The sequence below is a fragment of the Homalodisca vitripennis genome, chromosome X (assembly GCF_021130785.1).
Source record: "Homalodisca vitripennis isolate AUS2020 chromosome X, UT_GWSS_2.1, whole genome shotgun sequence".
NCBI lineage: Eukaryota > Metazoa > Arthropoda > Insecta > Hemiptera > Cicadellidae > Homalodisca > Homalodisca vitripennis.
Genome location: NC_060215.1, coordinates 48,995,892 through 49,020,598, shown reverse-complemented (window position 1 = coordinate 49,020,598; position 24,707 = coordinate 48,995,892). Strand labels below are relative to the sequence as shown.

The 24,707-nt window shown below is 34.1% G+C and overlaps 1 protein-coding gene across 4 annotated transcripts in view; it reads left to right on the top strand.

Moving 5' to 3' along the window:
• Positions 1-24,707, top strand: part of LOC124368986 (CUGBP Elav-like family member 4) — a 198,512-nt gene that overhangs the window by 85,996 nt on the left and 87,809 nt on the right. For all 4 annotated transcript variants that reach the window (XM_046826572.1, XM_046826573.1, XM_046826571.1 and 1 more), the window contains one exon: positions 7,783-7,862. In XM_046826572.1, coding sequence (XP_046682528.1) covers positions 7,783-7,862 — 80 coding nt within the window. The remainder of the gene's footprint in view (positions 1-7,782; positions 7,863-24,707) is intronic.

Here is a 24,707-nt window from a genome sequence, read left to right as displayed (position 1 = left end):
TTAATTTGAAGCTTGTTGTCCGTTGCCTAATTGAAAACTCGTAAATTTTAAATATTCTCCGCGTTTTAGTTTTATTTGCCGTTGGTTATAATAACACGTACACCTAGAACGGAGCCAGCGAGGGCCCAAGGAGTCCGGACGCCACCAACTTTTCAATTTTGCTTGATTTTTTTAGCAAACGACTGAAAGTAGTACTGACCTGTACTGCTGAGAGATGGTTCTCAACATTAAAACGGGCCAGGAACTTTTTAAGGCACAAAATAAGGAATGAATGGTTGACTGCAATTGCCTTACTTTCTATCCACTATGGAGAAATATCAGTTTCTTCAGAGCAATTCCTAGATACGATAGCTCAAAAGTCAAAAAGAGTTTTATTTTTGTATAAATTCTTTTACATATTATCATTTCTCAATGTGGATTTGTATACTATGTACTGTGTTTTGCAGAAAATAAAAGCATCGTTTTTGTAATTACTACACAAGTCTAACCAATTTCAATTATTAATCTTACACAGCCTACTAAAGCAGTGCCTCCATAGTTATGAATATCAATCGACAATACAGCCTATCCAAAGACGAAACCACTTTGTGCAAAATTCACTATTTTGTTTCTTAACTTAAAAGTTTCAAACATTTGAATGTTTCCGAAGGAGGCCCCCCAATTTTGTCTTGACCGCCCCCCCCTCAAGTTTGTTCCTGGCTACATTCTTGATGTACACTTAAATTTTTATTTTGAAAAAGCTGAAACTTAAGCACTATTAGAATCATTATTAAGCGATTTTTTAGCGGGAGAGTGTTTTATCGTTTAAGTGACAGTACAAACTGGTTAAGCCAACTTTGCATTTAACGTTAAGAAAGGCACCAAAATGCAGCCAATGCGTGTTTTCATAATTCTAATTTATTCTTAATACCTTCTCGGCCCAGTAGCGATGGCATAACGTAAAACCAATTCAACCGACAAGCAACAGCTACAATCCAACAGCAAGTAATGTTGGAAAACCCTGTAATCCTAGAGTAGCAACAGACAGCGTTAGTTTCAAAGTATCTTAATACCTTAGGTATTTTTTTTACATACTGTTATCAATTAAACATTATACATTTCTTACAAAAGAATTTACTTTCCTCAAAGAGATATTTATAAAGTAAATAATCTTTTTGAAGTAAAAATCTATGAAAATCGTAAATAACAAATTCAGAGGAAACTAAAATAAATTCTGAATTTCATTTTATTAACGTAACAAAACTAGTCACCGCTAAAAGCAAAACCACAATTGGACAAGAATCACCATTTTATATTAAATCGTCAATAAATTAAAGTTAAAGTTTTTGTAGATCCAGGAACTTCTGGTAAATTCTTCGTAGTACTTAAAGCATTAAGTCAAAAAATTAAATATTGCTTTTGTAGAGATGCTTATAACCCGGTTTTAGATGAACTTGGTGATTATGTCTGCAATTGGCAATTGATGGCTTTAATTTCAAGTTTAGTAAATATTTTTGCGTCATTACATGATTTTTATAATGTGATTTATTTTAATAACCTCTCTTCTTCCAAAAATATGTGATAAGATAAAATGCTTGTATAATTCATGTAACAACACAAGGTTATATAAAACCTGAAGTCGGAGTGCACTCTAAACTAAATCACTATAAAACAGTGTGTGATAACATAATTTTTATTAGCTGAATGTATTTTACATTAGTTCTCATGTAAACTTGTGGTCTTATTTGTGTTGATTACAAAATTTATTTTATATCAAATTATGTATATTTGCATTTATTTATACAAATCAGTTATTGCCTATTATTGTTATTACTTCCATAAATGTAGTAGTAATTTTTCATATAAAAAAATTACGTACCATAATTTAATTTTTTTAATAACTAATAGCTTAAAACTAAGCTACTGGTCTAATAAATAATATTAGTCAACACTGTAAAGTAAATCTTTTTTTGTTGAAAAAATGAATTTCTAGTAATATACTAGGACATAACAGTTCACGTGCAGTGTGTAATTTCGTTTGGTAATTTTTACAAGATGTATATTTTAAATAGTTAAATATTTGCATAACGTTTCTGATGTTAAGGGAGACCTACAAGACCTACATATCTCAAATAAATGTTTCATTTATTTTTCGGCTAGTTCATATTTAATATTTAGTTTATATTTAAATAAATTTAATACATTTCTAGCTTTTAATAAAATAATATGCATTTGTATTACCTTCAGAGAATACCTGTATGTGGTTCTTTCCGTTTACAAGTAGGTTCTTTTCCAAAGTTTGTAAAAAATTGTATATAATAAATATTTTAACTGCTACTAGTGATTTTTTCTAATCTGTCAATAATATTCTTGTTATTTCTTATTTGAGCTATTTTTCTGTAGAAAGTCTTTTCAATTGTTTTAATGTAATAATAATGATATTGTTACAACGCACCGATGTGTAAAATGGCACATGACTTCATTACTGTAATTGCTATAAGTTCACGCTCTTCTACCTTTATATTTTACAAACATTTTCTGAAGTGGACAAACATCTCATTATGGCTTTGTCTCGTGTAAATCACAATTTATATTAATAACACATTTTCTCGTGTTTTACACTCAAAACGAAATTATTTATTATTAAAAATGCCATTTTCCCGGTGTAAGTCACACTAAAGGGAGTAATCATACAAAGGTTGGCTGTTAATGTAACAGGGAGGGTCGCTCTGGTCAAAGACAACGCATTCAGCCGTGATGTCCTGGAAGAATTTCCCTTAATTTAATGAACACGGTACATATTCGAAAGATCACGTAAAATATTACATTGTTTATAAGTAGCCATATCCTTTGTCTGAAAATAATTTTCTGTTTAATTAATTAACAGTTTAATTTTTCGACGATAATTAATCGAATGACAAATTCACTCTAGCAATACGTAAATAATTACTAAATATTATCGGAAATATTTATAAGGCAAGTTTTAAATAAAATTTTCTCTGTCATAACATTGATATTTTCATCCCGCTAAATGTTTAATCAATTTTATATAGAACCTATTTGTCGCTTTAAGGAAATTGACAATCAATGAAGTTAACACTGCCAAACGGTATACATTTAAGAGCTTCGGCACAATATTCTAAACGTTCTATTAACGACATACTTATAGTTAGTATGAAATAATGTATTAAGGTGCTCCAACCTGACACTAAGTGTGAGGTAGAAAATTGCTTTCTCTAATAATAATAATAACAATTTATTAATAACGTCTTTGTGTTTGAGTTAAAACGTGGTCGTTAGAGCATGAATGTTTGGGTCGATAACACGTGTTATTTTGTTTTAATGATGTTATGATTAATATCAAGGTTTAAAAATTAAACAATAATTTATCTATGAGTTTATTGTTTCTCCTTTGTATTCAGCAAATTCAGCGAACCCTGCGGTTAGAGTTTTCAAGTGGAATATTAAACTGCTTGAACTTAAACTACCACTTTATATTAATAACTATTGCTCTGTATACATCGTTAGGCCTATAAATTATTATAATGTCTCACTTACTTAACAAATATCTCAAACAAAATAAGAAGCCAATAAGTAAGTCTATATATAATCGAAATGCTCCGACTATTCCAAAAAGAATATATGTTCAGTACAAATAAATAAAATTTTATAAATTCACAATACTACCTTAATTATCACTGCTTTGTCACCTTCTTTATTTTGGTACTAGATTATGCTTTACAAACTGCCATAATTCTCATAAAACGTCAATGTTTTCCTAAGCAGCGTTATTGCTATTAAACAAATTAGTTGCAGGCTAAACACTAATTATTTCACCTTGGTCTCGTACTTAAAAAATCTTTGACAGCACCTCTCATAATCGTGTTAAAAATAGCTATGTTCCTCAAGGCAGGAACGAATTAAGTCCATTATTAACATCAAATTATTCCTTGTGTAGTGTTGTGACTACAGACTGCAGAGTAAACCTGTCAATCGTAAAAAATGCTTTTTGGATTCTCCGAAGCCTGTCAGTCACATGACATAAAACCTTATTAACCTCGTTAAATTCATAAAAACAAACTTACTATCTGGACACAGATAAGATCTTTCCGATGTAGTAAAAACCCATCGTAAACTAGAAATTCAGTCCACAGTTGAGATGAGAAACAAGCTGTCGTTCGGTGACGAGATGAGGAAAGTTTTCACTGACAAGGGTACCAACACCACCCCTAGCAACGTTCGGTCCACAGTACATAGCCACCACCCAGTATCTCTGGACAAATGGACCAAACCGAGTATATGAACCGAGACTTCGTCACAGAGGAGACACTTTTCCTTAATTTAAAAATGTACTATTTATTTTTACGACCCGAATCGATGTTCCAAAGGTGATGACTCTGTAAGTCTATAAAATAAGAAGTTCTATATTGGGTCACTGTGGACTGAAAACGTGTATAATGAAACAAGCGCGCATGTAAATGTGAGTACGGTAATGAAGTGGGACCTCTATGTCCGTAGTGTTTCTCTGTTGACCGCTCCTTACACAGTGGCTCTGTAAAATATTTTATCATGATTAGCGACACTACTGTGAATTTCGTCCACAGAATATATAGTGTGCACTCTCTGGATTCATTATTATTCGTTTTTAGTTCAGACCAATAAATATAAATTGAATGTGACAACAATTTTAAAATTTAAACTATTGTTGATATCAGCAAACTACTCTTCCCTGCTTGAACAGTTCTCAGGCCCCACATTATCAGTACTGAGTACAGTGCTATTGAACTAAGGTATCCTGCACCTTCAATTGAGCCCGCATTAAAACACACAAAAAGCATATTATACCGTTACACCATGACGCAATGTTAGGTACACAGTATTGTACCAGCCCCTGCTAAATCTCTTATTAGTGGTCACCTATGACCTTACCTATGACCTACTGTATTATTTGGTATTCATGTGTGTTCCTAGGCTGCAGTATAATAAGCGGCCACCAACACAATTGAATCAACTATTGGTTAAAAATATATGAACTATCGAATATAAAATTTGACCTGTAGATATTCATAATTAATCATTGCCAGCAGTTTTTATTTACCAGAACAATAATATTGCAAAAAGTTAATGTAATTTAAAGATAGCCGCAAGTACGTGTGTTCTTTGACACGTGTATCCTTGAAAGTAAATATTACATCGTTTTTTCTTTTTTGTAATATTTTATAAATATGTATAGTCTATGTATTAATTTTTAAATGTAACATCAGCAGACCTATATTGTTATTTGAATTAAGTATTACGTAATTTGGTTCGTTATTTTGTTTTTAGTATTTTTAGGTCATGAATATCGAGGATTCGATACTCATAAATATCGATGGTTCGACAATCATGATTCGATTGCGGTGGTAGTCACTTTTTATACTGCGGCCTGTTACCTGTCTACACGGAGTTTTGTGATTAAGGATTTTTATTTTTATACATTCAGATATATTATAAGTAAACCTTATATATATATACATATATATATATATAGTACACACACACATATATATCTTAATTTATAAAAATAAAAAAACTTTATAACAAAACTATATATTATGCCAAACATTTTTACGTAAATGGTCAAGTGTGCTTCTCCTTATCCGTTTGTAAGTTTTTTAGAGAATAAAGTGGTCCTGGATATTTAAAAATATTCATAGATTCTTATTAGACCAACGAAGAACTCTATTGATTTTGGAATCAAAGCGTCTAAGGGCAGTCCATTCTTTTGTGCAACAACTCTTGATTGAATGATCCTTGAAACTTGGATCTTGGTGTATAGTTTTCACTTGGTGCGAAGAAATACTATACTGAATGTGAGGTCAGAAGGGCAGTTTGTACGTCAGTCTATCTGTCTGTGAGATAACTCTCGTTTCGTTCTATCTCGTATTTCGATATTATGTTGTATCGTTTAGTATGCTTAGGCAATAAAATGAATATGGAAAATGAGGAAATATTAAGGAATACAAACATAAACTGTGATAGGTAGTTCAGAGCTTCGAATGAACAGAGTTTTGGAGACTGTAAAATATATGACTTATTTGCTGTTTTCAAACCGTAACGCAAAACTATATTAAGAGTTTTTCAAAATTCAACTAAAATTGATATCTAGTACCTTATGTTTATAATATTTTGCACCACTTAATTAATTATACAACCTTAGGCATCTAGTTACTTGTGATTAAGGTAGAGGTTAAGTGGTAGAGAGGACTTCTTCGCTTCTAATAGACATTTTAAATTTTTTTCTTTTCATTTCGTTATTCAATTCAACCGTTTTTAAATATGGCAACTTTCTAGTGGTTTTTCTAAAATCTATGGTATATAAAACACAAACCTATTTGTCAAGATTACTCTCGTAGATGAACTTGCAGAATGTCTCAACCGTCGTTTGATTCTTGTACATGCAGAACGTTCATGTTATATGACACTTAATTCAACGTTGAAAAACTTCATTGGCAGTAATTTAATAAATAACACACTGCAATACCTGTTTATGAGTTTTGAATATTGTTTGGTGTTGATTTTAAATCTAATCAAAATCCGCCGTGGGCCCTTGTGCCCTCAATACGCTCAATATTTGATCTCTTTCGGAAATCATCAGCTTCAGTGTAGGGCACATTGAGAAATATGTACAGAATAGTGATTATGAATTTGTTACGGATAAAATGTTTTCTTTCCACCTCAAATTTACAGGAAAAAGTATTAAAATGGAAATTTAAGACTACACCTTTAAAGAACGGACTTACTGAAAGCAGTATTTGGCAGAAGGATTTTCTCTTTGTGCGACAAATTGTTCCTTTCCAAAGCGTCTTCTAATTCCATTCTCAAGCAGTCAACTTGAACCGAGCCCTTGCACGAAGTTCATTAACGTTAACAAAGTGTTTGAATTAAACGTTATTAAACGAGGAGAGCTCACAGACGGTGTAGCGTCTCGTGACTGTAAGGAAACAAAACAAGATGTCATCACTTTTGTTGTGACACAGTGGGATTTCTTGACTGTTTGCTTGTCTGTCACAAACAATCACAACATCGATGTCATGTATGTGTAAAGTGACGGTGTTCAGCACATTAGTTGCCGAGTTTCTCGTCATAATTAGTTCCGCTGATTGAAATAACAGTCCCTTTGTCGACTGCTGCCATCTCCGTTATTGTGTACATCTTGGGGTTTTTGAATGAATAAGACATTTACCCCGTGACTCCTTCTCGGTAATCAGAAAACTGATGAAGGTTGACTAAATGAAATGAAGCGTTGCTCAGGATATTACTCAGTTTTTGTTTATATTAAAAAGAATTGTTTTATTACATAGATATCACCTTTGTCGTACAATTTTGAATTGAAAACAATGAAATGCGATGACTCTAACAACGTCATTCCAAAAAAGTGAATATTATTTGATTAATTTACACTCCCTAATTTTACATGTTAGAAAATTTATTATACTCTAGTCAGATTTAATTTGAAATTCAATTATGAAACTCCGAAAATTATTAAATCGATTAAAACCCTAGAATGTAGTGGTCACCTATAACTTGGTAAAGTGACTACTAAAGTAATGGTACAAGACTTTGAGTAAGGTTCTGGATTTGGTGTTTGTCATATACGCAATGCTGTTGTCAATACTGTTCCAAGCTATTTTGACTAAACACTTAAGTATTAAGTAATTAAGTGATTAAGTGAACATATATAAAATAACCTTCATGTTTATATAGGTGTTGTAACATAAAATATAAATAACTGTGACCTTTAACCAACACGTTTTTTTACAGGTTGCGCTTTCGTCAAATTCAGTTCTCACTTGGAGGCACAAGCAGCGATTAACAGTCTTCACGGCAGCCAAACTATGCCTGTAAGTGCACACCTTATGTCTTTGTTAGATAATACGTTCCTCCACTTTCAGTATGGATTACACTTTGTTTGGCACCATTCTGAACCGACCTTGATTTAACTCAAAACAAACATTTCTAATGACAGTGGTAAAATAAATCACTGAAATCGGTGATACTGTGAATGTTTGTAATTAGCAGTATGGCAAGTAAATTGTCTATAGTGAACTTAAGCGAACCGGATTATAAAGTAAAAATATGTTTTTACACGAATAAAAGTTGAGTTATTGATTTTATGCAAACTGTATTGTAGCGCATGGAATCTAAGTTTCTGAAACTGTTTTCATTTGAGACGAAAATATTGTTTCATGAAACTGTTTATGCTTTAAAATCAACACTGTTTTACAGTTCTCGTACAGTGCAATCAGTACAGTTCCTGTACACAACTAAACCGGAACTGTTTTTGGATTGATAGTAGTAAATATTAGCTAAAAATTATTTTCTATAATAAAAACATAATTTTACTAATTTAAATTCAATTTTAAACTGTACATATACTGATACAGTTCTTTCATTCTAATTTACTGCAACTTCTTTATTAAGTAAATCCATAATCCATAAATCAAACAGTTAAAAGATGAATACTATTTTATACTTGCCATTTCGCATTAGATTTAATGTCAGTACCTTTATCTGTTACTGTGGTTTTGTTGTGGCTCTATAATTATGTTGACAACGCTAAGAGATAATAAAATGCACTAATTGGAAGAGTAGGAGCTACAGAGAGAATCGGATTTACCTTTGAATCTTATTTTGAACCAGTCGCGTGTAATCCTTCTTGTCGGGCGTTTTCGGGATGTCACATGGTATAACAGACACTGAAATTATCTTTGTTTATATATTTCACAGTTATAACTTTGCACGGGATGGATTTGTGTAGTAATTAAGGGCTACAAATTCGGACATAATGATAACAACAGGTTATAATTAGAAATTTTAATAATGGTTTCTACTATGGTTACTACTGTTTGTTGATGAGATATAACAGCTGTTCAAGGCCTTTGTATTTAGTAAAAGCCTTAATTAAGGACTTAACAAAGTGTTTTAATCATTAATCGTTAAAACGGAGCTATTGAAACGTTGCAATTTAAATATTCTACTGTTACACTTTGCATTTCAATGACGTTTAATCAGTAGACTACTAAAGTTTTAATAATTAAGGTGGTAGTTTGAGTATTCTTACTAATTCTTGACCGGTCATCCATTTCATCTTCCTGTTCGGTGATATTGAAATCGGAAATTAAGAAACTTCAAGAAGTTTTTGGAAACGATACGCAACAAACGAGCAGAACCGCTTCGAGCGCGACCAAGAGCCGTACAATTATGCACTGCATTTAGCAAAACAAAGAGAAGCTTTAAGGATTACAGCCAAAGGCGTCGGGAGGGGTGGGATTGAAGAGAACACGGCCAGGGTGTAAAATGGCAGAACCACCGGGCACGTACGAGAGCAGTATAAAGAGAAAGAGTATAGCCTAGAGCTAAGCGAGCGCGTACTGGACATAAAATCCAGTCTTTATAAAAATGGTCGAGTACGAACACGCGGTGTTGCTGAGAACTAACTCAAATATGCCTACACAAAGAGCTACTTCGTTGCACGAGATGTCTCCGCCGCCGACTGACTTCTTTAAGTTCAGATGCATTTCACGATTCTATTTTTAGTCCCGGATCACGTTCTAGCCGCGATTACGCGCCTCGACCGCTGTAAACAGAATATTTTCTGACAGTTTTCTTCCAGCCGCGCAGATGTTACAGGCGCGCTCCGGGTTTATCAGTGTTTTACTGCACAGGTTATGACAGTTACTTTACATACATCTCTTACAAGAGTTCTACCTCTAAGAAAAGATAGCGACTACTCAATCACTAACAGCGTATTAATTTTTTTTTATGTGGTAAATGCACTAAAACCCCACAATACAGTACTCGGTTTAATTCTATAATTTCTTTCTTTCTTCATTAACTCATTGAAACACAAAGACAAAATTATTACTAAATTGCAAAACCACATTATAGATATGATCGTTTGTTCCGACAGCTACTATAGATAGATAAGCAGGAGTCTTATCCACACTATAGGAATAACTGCTTCCTAATTAATTGACATTGAATATATTTTTTTGTTTTTGTAACAGTACGTGTGAAACTAAACGACATTTAAAATTAATACAACTAATAAACAGATCAATCTGGAAAAGCCGGTTGCCGTTTGGTCAAAGACGTTGTACTTTGGATGTACGAGAAGCATGTTCTGATCCGACTACTTTCTATTAGTAAAATACCATCTTGTACTACCCCACCCCCCCCCCCCCCTATGTTTATCACTGAAATCCTCGCTCAGGATTATTATCCCGTATAAAAGGGCAAAATAAGAATAAAAGAACACTGTTCTTTCTTAATTTAATGAAAAATGTACTTTTCCCACTCGTCATGTACACTAACACTAGTTTAACAAAAATAGTTAGAGAATTCAATTTTTTGCCGATTCATTTTATGGAACTAGATGGATATAGCTGTCTGCCATTAAACATTTAAATATCTAAATATCGTCAACAATAAATTACCACTAAAAACACTATATTTTTTATAAAAACACTATTATGTATTACTCTTATGTAAAAATACATTAATGGGACACTTACTGATTATTATTATGAACAAATATTTTTAAAACACACGAATTGGCCTTTAACATTTACGTTAAATTTCCCTAATTAGTCCTTTTATACTTATTGTTATTTTGGCTGAAATGGTTTGACCAAACAAACATCCGTTTCTTCGCTCCGTAATACGAAGAGAGAAGGGAGGTGATGTTGGTCGTTTCAAATGTAAAGATCTGCATACTGATATGACAAATTTAGTTCACTCCGGGTACGAACATCCGTTTCTTCGCTCCGTAATACGAAGAGAGAAGGGAGGTGATGTTGGTCGTTTCAAATGTAAAGATCTCATACTGATATGACAAATTTAGTTCACTCCGGGTACGAACATCCGTTTCTTCGCTCCGTAATACGAAGAGAGAAGGGAGGTGATGTTGGTCGTTTCAAATGTAAAGATCTCATACTGATATGACAAATTTAGTTCACTCCGGGTACGAACATCCGTTTCTTCGCTCCGTAATACGAAGAGAGAAGGGAGGTGATGTTGGTCGTTTCAAATGTAAAGATCTGCATACTGATATGACAAATTTAGTTCACTCCGGGTACGAACATCCGTTTCTTCGCTCCGTAATACGAAGAGAGAAGAGAGGTGATGATGGTCGTTTCAAACGTAAAGATCTCATACTGGTACGACGAATTTAGTTCACTCCGGGTACGAACATCCGTTTCTTCGCTCCGTAATACGAAGAGAGAAGGGAGGTGATGTTGGTCGTTTCAAACGTAAAGATCTGCATACTGGTATGACAAATTTAGTTCACTCCGGGTACGAACATCCGTTTCTTCGCTCCGTAATACGAAGAGAGAAGGGAGGTGATGTTGGTCGTTTCAAACGTAAAGATCTGCATACTGGTATGACAAATTTAGTTCACTCCGGGTACGAACATCCGTTTCTTCGCTCCGTAATACGAAGAGAGAAGGGAGGTGATGTTGGTCGTTTCAAACGTAAAGATCTGCATACTGGTATGACAAATTTAGTTCACTCCGGGTGGGAATAGCCTGAGGAAGAATGATTTACATAGAAAAACAGAGCGCTCGAGCAGGCAATATAAGGACCCTGCCTCTGATAGCGCTGCAACTTTCTCAGCTTCGAAAACTTTGCCGCTAATAAATTTTATTTACCCTTACATATTCTTTTACACTGTTCGTAGCAATTTATACGTAAAATATACCCGCTCTGGTGACTTAAGAGAATAACCTTATTCGTAAAGAGAACAGAGTTTGTGTTGTAAAAGTTTTTTCTGTAGGTTTCTTTTTGACGTGTAGGTTTCAGTACAAAGAATGCGCTATGTTTGTAAATATTGTCACTTTCCATGTTTACTACTCTCAATGCTGTAACATTGGGTGTATTACAAGTTTAATAAATTGTAAGAAACTGTTATTATTATTTTACCGTTAGGATAAAGCATAGTACGAGAAAGAACGAGGCAGGTGGATCCGAAAGTCCGAACAGTGTATATATATATATATATATATATATATATATATATATATATATATATATATATATATATATAACTTCTAATTTAACACTATTATTTTAAAACTAGTATAATATAACTCGCCGTCCGATTTATATTTTACCTGAGTAAAAATTAAGTAAATGTTACATATTATTTAAAACCTATATACTTTTTCAATTTTTTTATCAAATTGAATATCCACGCAGACATTTTCTGTGTGGAAATATCGCTTTAATAAGCAACACTAGGCGAGTTTGAACTTTCTCGGCGTGTTTCTGACAGGATTGCGACAACAGACAAGGGCTTAACACACGAAACAACGCCGGTCTTGATTGAAACACAACATGAGTGCGCGCGCGTGTGCGGGTACGTGTGCGTGTGAGTGAGTGAGCGACGTCGAGAAGCCCTTGCTTTGTCGAGCAGATGAAAGACTTAAGTCGGTTCTATAGGCACTTAATTAACAGATCAGCGAGTTAATGAGTCACCTGAAAAGCAGGAACGCTAATTGATTCTGACGCTAATTAAAATAATGCCAGCAACTACTTGTCGAGATATGGCGCCTCCTGTAAACTTGTACTTTAGCTGTAACAGATTAATCCCATTTACTGAACATATTTTAAAAGCTGCAGAGCCACGCCTCGCCATTCCAGAATTCACATAAATCATCGTAAGCGGATTATTTCCTCTCGTTTTCAGAGTGCTCGGGTATTATAATATTGGAAACTTTTCTCACCTCTTAGAATGAATATGCAACGATCCGCACCAGCAGAAGTACATAAACAATTCTTCTTTGGAAATAGCCTATCAAGACTTTTTCACAAAGTATTGACAAACATCGCTTTTACCTATGCCTGCTTACGTACAGTATTTAATAATACACATACTGTATATTTGAAATCAGCAACTAACTAAAATAATCAAACTTTGACAAAAAGATGAGAAATTTATAAAATATCTTGATTTTTATTATATTTATGGGTTTTCTCAATTTTATTCTTTATATGTACTGTAAAACGTTACCACATATTCTATTTGCCTTGTATTCGGGGTATCTTAAACATCTGTGAATATAAGATTTATAATAGTCTTTTATAATTGTCCGTAAGAGCCAGTTGTACTAGCGGACATCTTTATTTTAGCCCCATTTCAACAATATTTTTACATTTAAAACTATGGGAGGTTTCAAAAATGTCATTAATATGCATCCAACCCCTTTTTTAGTTTTTTCGATATTTTTATTGCTTTTTCGGACCGAAATCTCAAACTGTTGTATACTTCATAATTGTAATACAAAAAAGAATAATATTTAATAAAATAAGAAACCTCCCATAACGTTACGATCAAAAATAAGGATGTACAAATTTACAAGGCTTACACTGTTCTTATGTTCAATACAGCCCGCTTGTAATGGTTTGGCATTCAACATCAAATGTATCTAATACTGAAGAACTCGTAATGTGAACACCACTTTTAAACTTCAGAATGTAATCATGCGACATTCCCAATATAGCAATTATGTCTCATGCTTATAAAAGTCTACTTTATCTTAGGTACTCACGTAGCCACAGTTCAAATGCTATATTGTTTATTTCTCTTTAAAAATGTATCTTAGATTATCTGTTGTAAAAGTTGATATGAAGTAAGTAAGTAACTGTTAATTAGTAAGCAAGCCTAATTGCATAGGCTAATTGAAGCTAATTGCCCTTGTTCCTCGCCACTGGCTCCCAAATACAAGTAATCTGTACGCTAATCACGCGCGCTTCTGTCTTTTTTAGCAAAAGAGTTTTCTCGTTATCACAACATTAATGGACACTGTTTAAAGGTTGTATATCGACCCATCACTCTATTGTGGTTGGGAACGTCTTAGCGCATTTTTGATGTTAAAAGAAAATGTGGTGAACAGAATAAGAATGAGTTTTACAAAATATATTTAATAAGCAAGCGTTCTAGAGGTAAAGTTGAATGGAGTAAATGGTTTGTTAGAAACCCGATTCATTTATGTTGAGAAGTATAGCTACTGTTAATTTCATTAGTATACGAGTAAAAGTTGAGACATAAATTTGGTTAAGGTAAAGTTTTATTACTGACCTTCGTGCACGAGTACATTTCCCGAGACGTTAAGGAAGACAGAGTAGGCGGGAGTAGAGGCAGGATAACTGACCAGTCGTGTGCAAAGTTGGAGCAGATGGGAGCAATTTACATACAATAATATTCACCCGTACACCAAACAAGCCCTCAACACCCGCATACTCCCATAAACCTGACTGTGAGTAGTAGGCTGATTTACATGCACACCTAGTTCCCAGGACTTATCGATTCTCACCTCCACGGCTAGTTCATGTGGAGAGCGTTTCAAACGAACCATTCAATATTCTTGCGTTATTTAAAAGTACAATATTCATTTCTAACTTGCAATTGATTGTATTTAATGATTATATCACTTGGCTTGGATTGCAGTAATATAACATAATCGTTTGTTTAACAAAGTGAAATTGCAACCTCCACTATAGTAATTTGGAATTCTAAATCATGCAGTGCACGATTTATCAACTGCGCGTTGTTTTAGTGACATTGACAATTTTAAAAAACGTGAAAGCTGGAACAAGATTGAATTATACTAATTTTAAATTCATATCCCTATAAGGGTAAATTGGGCAAAAACAGTGAAGAATACATTTTTTCCGTAAATTACTCCTTGTGTACAAATTTGTGTCCAATGGCGTAGTTGGTCGAGTAATGTGGAGTTTTTACGGCTTTTACTTCTAAGGGTGAGGCAGCTAAGCGATCCTTCCCTTGCACGTTTCCGTCCACCTGGACATAAGTTGTGTTTCGAATAATAGCTTCTTTTAGAATAATAGATATATGTATATTTGCGTTTTCTTAGGGGAAAGCATCCAGGTTGAGAAAATTAGTTTGATCAAACACATTTCGAGAGTAAGCTCTGTTTATTTACAAATATGAAACATTTTTCATTTGTTCCTTATACAATTCATTCACACGTGTAATGTACATTTTTATACGTAATTTTCACGTTCTGCCCAAACAGGTTTTTATCGTAAAACTCAAAGTATTAATGGTGTTTATGACCCATATGTTTGATTACGAAACGTACACGGTAAAGAGTTTAGACCTAAGATTTAACCTGATATATGGCAATCATGCAAGCCAACAAATATAGCACATTAAAACAATTTAGATAGAGCAGGCTGTCGAACTTTCTTCCACACATTTACTCGAATCATAACCAAGCCACATTTCTTTCCATGGAACTTCCGTTCACGACTATCCACAAAACAATATTCCTCTGCACATCTACAAAAAGATGGTTCTTTAAGATGGTTATAAAACATTTTTTTAACAAACACACAAAAATGTGTAAACATGCGAATCAAACGTTTTCTCTAATTATTTGTAACTAAATTAAAGGCACCCTGTGCTTTCTCACAATGATGAAATGAAATAAAATTGGCCATTACCTTACATTTTATTAATGCAATCAGTTATTATTTAAACGGGTAGTGCATTGATTGAAAATGCATACGCACTCATCATACGATTCTACTATGACGCAACAAGTGAGTTAATGATACCGACTATACTGTAGTTCTATGTTAAAGGCCAAAATTAACAATGACGAAGTTCACCAACATTACTGTTAGGTCATCTTACGAGAGAGAGAGAGAGAGAAAGAGTGGGAGGGGAAGGGGTGAGAGAGAGAGTTCAAAATGAAATATTACTGAGGACGCTGAAGGGCGTGCGGAGCAACCTCGCATGAAATTATTGACATTCCATAATGGAAGAACATTAATTGGATTGGAGCTTAGAGAGAGGGTAGGCGAGGGTGGGCGGGACCGCGGGGGAGGGGGGTAATGTAATAACGACTATTTCATTACCTAATGTTTCAAGAGAGTAGGACCTACAGACACAGATATTTATGTTTGTCGAGAACAATGTCAATATTAAAATAGACCGATTTCTCGGAAATGTTTTAATTCTGTCCACTTTGATCATTTTCACTGTAAGAAATGTTGCCTGTTCATGAACTGTATCATTACTAAATGTTTCAAGAGAGAGGGCCCTACAGACACAGGTATTTAGTTTTGTCGAGAACAATGTCAGTATTAAAATATACCTATTTCTAGGAATCGTATTAGTTCTCTCCACTTGTTACAACTTTTACTCAGTGAAATATATACATTCGTGTTTACCAACTTTCCCTTTTCAATTTTTTTGTGACTAACAAACATATCATCAAGTCAAATAGTTGACTACTATATGTTGATCTTACTCATTTTTCAAATTTTACGCACAGTTAAAAATCACTCGGCTCTCGTATATATAAACTGAAATATTTTGTTGTCAAAATTAAGTTAACTTTGTGTAAAAATAATATAAGAATGATTACAGTCAAGTTGATTTCCTCACACGAATATATGCCCAGGTGAAACTCATTGCAAAAGGATGGGGATTTAAAGCAACTCAACACCGTAACACAGAAACAATGGAATTACACGCGCTGTAAAACAAATTAGCAGAGTAACAGCGATAATTGAATCAATGGGTCGTTGGACATCGATCGCGCCGACGGTGAATAGCCAATCGGAACTGTGCATTATCAGATAACAGAAACAACGTTGATAACAATAAAGCCAACTTTCCGTAAGAGGGGAAATAAAAGAGTGTTTCCAGCCGAGAGACTTCGATAGGAATCCATAAAGGCCTCTATATTGGGAGCGAAGCACCAATATGATCGCGTAATTCCTCGGAACTAACTCTGATAAATCAACTTTGTTAGTAGACAACTTTTTACAGATTCTCAAGATGACTCCCCCTACTCCTTGAAGAAAGTTCTCTCATCGTCTGAGTTTGAGTCAATAAAGGGCTTATTTTACGGCGTCGCAATACCCTTTTACTACTGGGATATCAAAAGTAATTTTGGTTCAGGAGATTGGTTTGTTTATCCAGGTTAAAATCTTCTTTGAATAACTCCCCTTCTTTGTTGGAGTTTCCGTAAGAGTATATTTTGTAATCAATCAGTCTGCTTGAAATTGGAAATCTTCAGAGTGAAGTATAGTTCACCTAGACGTAATATAACTTAAACGATTCGTTTTAAAAAAAACAACCACTTGTTGATCTGTACCGTGAACTGAATCTAGAACCATAACAGTTAAGGAGAAGAAAGGAATATAGAACAGAATACTTTATCGATAAGAAATACTTTTGGGTTAATTTTTATTAATGAACAAAACTTTGTCCTCTCTTGAGATGCAGAGAGTTCAGAACTAATATATTATCCATAAAAAGAAACACCTGTTGAATACTCGTAGAACATCGGGAAGCTGTGACAATCTCTTAACCGTTTCTGAGTGTAAGTGTCGTACATTATTCTTTCCTGTAAAGCAAAAAGTGTTGTATAATGGGAAACCGGTATTAGGCCAAGTTGTGTCGAGAGAGTCTCAGGATATATATCGGTAGGTAAGTTAATAACAAATATTACACCTAAGGGCTACAGCTACCGGTGGGGAGGGGTAACAGCTGGCAACAATCGGGTAAAGTTGGTGCGATGATATTTTAGTATAAGTTGCCGTTCCACCACCGCCAGCGCCAACGCTACCAGGAGCTGTTGGCGCTTACACCTCTCCCGGCTTAACATTGTAATCATTCCGGATCCGTAGCGAAATTAAGTGATCCTTTCCCTTTCACAGAAGCCCTGCTAATGAAGAGCTCGAACAATGGTGTTCCTTTGATGCTGACTGTGCTTGAACATGGATTGAGCCCGGGACGGTTTTTCATCCGTGTAGTTTCTTATCCCTCTGAATGCATTGACCTATTTATTATATAACAGTGTAGTGCGTAAAAATCGGAGATTTTTGAACGATTGCAAAAACTATTTGTATACAAATCACTCATTTATTACGATTGCATAAAATGCGAGTAAAATAGTTTTTAATTTGTACATTTTATATAAATGTCAATCGTAATTCGATTCAACCCATCATATTAATCTTAATATAATTTAATGACATCTTGTTTCCGAATTAAATCATTTATATTCCTAGTGTTCATAATACTTTGTTTATAACTATTGTTTCCACCAGTTAAATTGATGGAAATTATCTCTTGAAAAACTACTAAGTTTGGCTTATACACAATGCATATTATATCGATAGTAGTAAAACATCAAGGTTGGATCATATTATATTTTACAGATTGTTCTTAGTTATAGAATGAAAAATGGCAAATTAAATCTGAGGTAGCGCCTTGAGCTGAAAAGGAGTTCCAACAAATTAGTCACATTTACATATTAAATTAAAATAGTATACGTAAATGTAAACGAAACTTTTCGTAAGTCCTCCGAATAGGAGTTCTAAGATTTGGATCAATGTTCTAAAATTCAGTTGCACATGTTACAGTGTTTCTCCTAATGTAAACATGATTTGCATAATTTACAAGAGAATCGTTCCATTCTTGTACATTTGTTCATAGGTTAGTGTAACGGATCTATTTTGTGATCAGCCTTATATCAATAAGGTATAAATATTAAAGATGAAATAGTTTTTCTTTATATTATTAATCAGCATATACGATAATTTTATAACATATTTAGCACAATTACCTATTTATCTGACGCAGTTTCATGCTACTTTCTTACATTACATTGCATGTTTTTAATATTCACTAAAACAGTTATTTGGGTAAAGCGGGTAAATTACGTAATTTTACGCACATAAGTTGTTAAACTACATTTATCACTTTAAGTAAGTTGTATCTCTTACTATTTCCAAAGTCACTTGAGTATGTATACAATTTGGCATACAGATTATCTGAGCTTTTTTTAAATGCTGTTTTATTGATACGCATACGCACATTACGTGTTAGATGATTTATTATGCGCAGATTATACATTAGGCATATTCTGTATTATTCGGCTTGATAAATTTACTCTTTTTTTTAATTGCTCCATAGTCGAAATTTGCTTTATGTTCAGTTATACTCGTATTTATTTTCTAACTCAGCACTGAGGTTGGCTAAATTAAACTACAAAATAAACAACTGAACAAAATGTATCGTTGTGGTTTTTATTGTTTTGTTAATTTTCAACGTGTTGTCCATGCGTAGGCTGAAACAACTCAGTTTTAAAATCTGTAAACACATAATGGAAAGAAAACAAACCCGCACACGTTCCCTGACATGTTTTGTGTAAAGTAATACCTGATGTAGCGAAGTGCTCAGGGCCAGGATGCGGGCATTTTGTTGCGAGGCATGTACAATATATTGTATGTGTTAATGGTGTGTTTGGTTATTTCAGAGCTCCCACTCTACTCCCCTGACAAGCACAAACCACAGCACAGAGAGCACAAACAAGCCTAGCGACGAGCGGTGCCTGGGGCCTTATCACGAGCCCTCCGAGGGCTGAACGCGACCGCCACATCATCGTCGCGCCGCGTCGTCCGCGTCTCTTCTGCCTTCTGCCGCGTCGTCTTACCTCTGTGTAATCTATCTCTCTTGAGCCTCCTTACAAGTAGATCACATGCGGAAATGTTGTTGGAAATCGGTGTTTTCACTAAAACAATGTGACAAATACATTTTCTAATATGAGTCGCACTTTAAAACGTTTACATTCCAAACAATTAAGCCCAAATATGATAGAGCTCTCAAGACTATTTCTCATTATGGACATTGCTGGTTACTTTAAAAGGCAAGATCCTGTGTCGTTTAAAATATAATACAACTCAACTTTCCAATATCACAATAATACCCCTAATAAAGAGACGTTGAGTAAAGCATTTAATATTTTTATAACGCTCTTTTTTAAGTTATTAAATATAAGCATACTCAAAAGAATAAGTGATCTGCTATATGTATATCAAGTGATTGAGGAATGTCCGCCATTCCTCGTCTATAGTGTCATTTTCGAAAAGGTCTGGTTCATATAGGTCGACTGAGGAATAGATGTACGCCATCCTTTATCTATAGTGGAATTTTTGAAAAGATCTGGTTCATATAGGTCAACTGAGGAATGGACGTCCACTATTCCTTATCTACGTTGCAATTTCCATGAGATCTGGTATATTTAGGTCAAGTGAGGGATGAACGCTGCTGCCCCTCATCCATATTGTCATTTTCAACAAGATCGAATATTCCTCTTTCAATATATCCGTACCACTGAGGTCTAGTATGTTGAGACCGAGTATGGGATGATTTACCACCGTGTTATGTCAACTCTGATATTGCCACTGGTATGTATTGATTGACATGGTGGTTTCTGATGACGTCCGTAAATCATCTACTAATAAATAGAAACCGACCAATGTTAGTTTATTATTACACTCTCACTTGTATTAGGGATCAAAGTTAAACTCTTAAGTCTTTTAAATTTAGCATTAATGCTTATTTTAATCTCTGTAATAACGTGTAGTATTTACCAACAAAAACTCTTAACTAAGAAATCATTTGCCCGAACTCAACCGAAAATGTGTGATTGAATTGGTCATTATGGTGGAAAACATAAACTCGACTTAAAAGTAGTGACCAACGTTTGTATAGTCTAACTCAAAATCAGATAGTGAACTATGTTCTTATATTTATGGTATTTTAGTAATATTACAACATATTACTTACTATCGTATTTGTTCGTTATTATAATGTATAATCTTTTCCTATGGCTTGTTTAAACTAAATTGAACTGAATACAAAGGATAATTTTATTTTTAATTCAGTGACTAAATTGTCATGCACAAGAAATTTGACTTTTAAGAATATGTTTTGTATTTTTGTATCCTCTTGACTACAAAAATTGACTTCTCATAACGTAAAAGCATTTCAAGACTCAAATTCACTTTCTATGCCATCATAGACGGGAATGAATAAAAATAAACAGCCCATCAGGTTTCTAGTTAGATTAGTTTTTTTCTTTTTTTACCGTAAATAATATATGGCAAAGGCAGTTGGTAAATCAGATAAAATAGTATCTCATTTAAATAATTTGTGTTACCTTTTGAGTTGAGGTTTTCCTGAGTACATAATTAGTTCTCGTAATTTATTTTTCCTGCCATAGATAGATTCAGATGACTTGGATCCAGTCATGTCCCCAGGCAAGTAACAACCCTCTGAAGGGTGGATGACCCTGATTGGGGGATGACACGTCATCCGGGTCAACTGCCGACCCTTCCCTCCCCCTACCCTTACCCACTACTCCCGGGGGGTTGTTTCCTTGGGGGGCTAAACTGTGTTTTCTCGTTGCAAGAGCTTCGTGTGACTGTTTGTTTTTTTCTTAGGGAGGGGGTTAAAAAGTTATACCATATTAAAATTCTTCCTTTACAATTCATTTATAAGATTTTATATTGTGATATTCATGGTAATGCGTAATGATTTGAGAAAATACAAAATACGTGTAATTTTAGGCTACAATAGAAAATCACAAAGTGACATTTAATTCTCTGATAAACATTTCCCTTCATTCCAATACAAGTATTACAGTGCCACGACCAGAGATGTCAGAGGAATCTCCACATACATGGTGTCTATCCGAGGCACTACTGTACTTCTCAATTGATGAAAACATTGATTTCCTTCCTTTGACTATTTGATCTATCTAATCCCACACTTGCACGTGTCTTGCTTGAATCATTCTGAAGTACATTTCAATAATCAACCAACTGTTAAAGGCATCTATTATTTAGGTCTGTTAATACAATTCGATTATTTTCAGCCCCTGCCTCTTGCACAGACCATTGCGAACAATATACGTGTATATTGACGCGTTAAAACCGTCAGTTCCTAGCTGTTTAAGATACTGCAGCATACAGAGTTTACTCCTCTCCCCTATATCACGTTGTAAACGAAATAAATACGAGCGTGAGCTTCGGATCGACACTTCACATTATCTTTATAGCTTCATACATCACTGTGGAAATTTTATCTCAACTAAATCAACCCGATCCACTGGCGATGCAGTTGTGCAATTCAGAATATTTATTGAGGCCCATTTTTATTCTTCGGTTATCTAAAAGACTGCAAGGCCGCGTCATATTTAAAACGGATCACTCATTTTGAGTGATGGCGGTTCTAAAATGGCGGCCGGAAGAAAAATGATTGTCTGTCAGATGTGGGCGCGGGAGCCCCGGGCCTGCTATAATCCCGTTTTGATGAAACTGGATACCAGACGCGCCGCCCGCCGTGCCACAACGTCACCTGCCTGTCTCTGTTACTTGCCTAGGCCTAATCACTTCACTGCGTACTGCCGGTGACTACTGTACCACTTCATGTCCCACGTCACATACGAACAGTGTCGATGATAAAAATCGTCTTCTTTTACAACTTTCATGTCACTATACACTTACTTATCATAGGGAGTAGCCCATTTTATATTCATCTGATATCCACATTTTGATTTATTTGTTTATACCCGGAATAATTCGATTAAAAATCAAAAATCGTATTCGTATCACTAAATTCTAAGAAAATAACATCATATGTCATTGTTAAACAGTACTGTAGAATAAATTATGTGTTACCTTGGTAAGTTTCAGAAGGCTTTAAGTTAAGGCAAGCGATCCTAGAAGGAGAGAAGGCTTCGACTGCTGTACATTTCCCGTGAAATATTGGTTTGTGGGACAGTGAAAAGACACCTCATACCGCACACAAAAAAATTTCCTTTTTCTTGTTACGTATTTCCTTAAATTTCCCCTACAGTTGGTAACAGCACCATCTAGTGCGGTTGTTATATTCACTATATATATATATATATATATATATATATATATATATATATATATATATATATATATATATATATAAGTATTTTCTGAATTTTAAGAATTGCTCTGACTAGTGTTCCTCGATTTTAATTTCAATTATCAAGGATTTACGATCTACTATAATAACACATATAACGTTCTTAAAACTGTGGGGTCTGTTCATATGATTAGGAATAGCACTAGATGGCAACATTTCTTTTTGTAAACTTAAAAAAAAAATAGTTATAAATAATCATTAATTCTGAACTGTCATACCTAGATTAGTTGTTAATAACATTTGATATTTAGAAGAAAATGTTTAGATAGTTTATTCTTTCCCAACTAATAAATGTGATCGTTTACAAAACATTAGTTAACATATGTAATACACATTTTCAAGTGAAAATTTATCGCGTAAAATAAGGTTGGCGTTAGAACTTCATAGAAGATCGTAGTACTCATCTTATTGTTTGTGTCAATAGTTATAATTTAATGGCAAAGTATCGACTCTAACAAGTAATGTGTCACAAAACTTCATCTTTAGTAGTTTTTATGTAAACGCATCATATTTTATTATTTTACAAATGAACAACTTGTATTAAGCTTTCATACAGCAATTCTAGTGGCTGTTAGGTATATGTTTTCTGTAGTTAAAAAGTAGTGGAATAATATAGCGTACTTAAATTACTCTCGAGTGAGTAAAATCAATCACGTTTAACGTGCACGATTCATCTTTCAAAGCTTTTTTATTTATGTTTTAATTTATATAACCTTATGAAGTTGAGGGAAGTAAAACCTATAATAGCTCTCTTATTTAAAACAGATGCAGGTAATTATTTTATTATATCACCTTTATTACAGTCATAAAGGTTGGTGTAAAGTGCGGAAACGTATAAAAACTGTTTGACAATATTTTTGTATTTTTGCTGCTCAGCAAAAAAAATTAAAAAATTTCATCAAAGCCTTACGTATGGTGGAACATTCTCTGGGGTTTTCAAAACTTTACGATATTCTAATTAGAGCAATTCTTACTCTCAGATCTTGACTAATCGACCCCATACTTTCGCATAAGGTCTGTATGCAGAGAAGTATAACTTAATTTCAGGGGAATAATTTAGATGTTACAAAATGGTTTCGAGCACTACTGGTATTGCCAGGCGATTTATAGACCTTAAGGGTTGTTCTTAAAACTGGTTGGTTAATAATATATACTTAATTTGTATAGCTGTAATATTAGCATAATCTCAAACACCTGTAGGCTATTGTTTGTAATTTTCTTAAATGTACATGCATTTTGAAAAATTTAAACAGTTCTAGATATTCCTTGGGAAATTGAGTTTGGTACTATAGCTTAACAAAACAAGTTTTAAATACAGCTCTTTGAAAAGAGCAGTTTATACTTTATTAGGGTAAATACTGTGCATAAAATAAGCCAACGTCAAGAAGAGTAAAATTGTGATTTATTCCACTTTTGAAATATGAAATAATTTGTGAAGTTTTAATATTATAAAACAAAACAATCCTTAAATTCTTAGTTAAAATATTAAAATGTCTATCATAACATGTTCGATGGACAAAAGTAATGATAAATAAATTACGGGTGTTAAACTGAATCAATAGTGAAGCGGAAAGTAAAACTTGAACTGGAGCGCCCTGATCAGCACAGAATGGAAAGACGGTGAATTCAATTCTGCAAGTTTTGGGGGAAGATGCATCTTACTTCAACTCTGGGGCAACTTGGGAAACATATCATGTCAAAACCCATCAGCGAATTCGGCGAGCGTGTGCAGGAGCTGCTCATTATGCAAGAGGCGACAACCTCCACACCCCCCACCGACCCCCTTCCGCAAACTCACCCTGAACCCTCCTCGCTGTAAAGTACAATTACGGGCCCGTGTGTCACATTTGTCAACCCTTCTTTTGTTCAACCACCGCCACCTTTTTTTAATTATCCG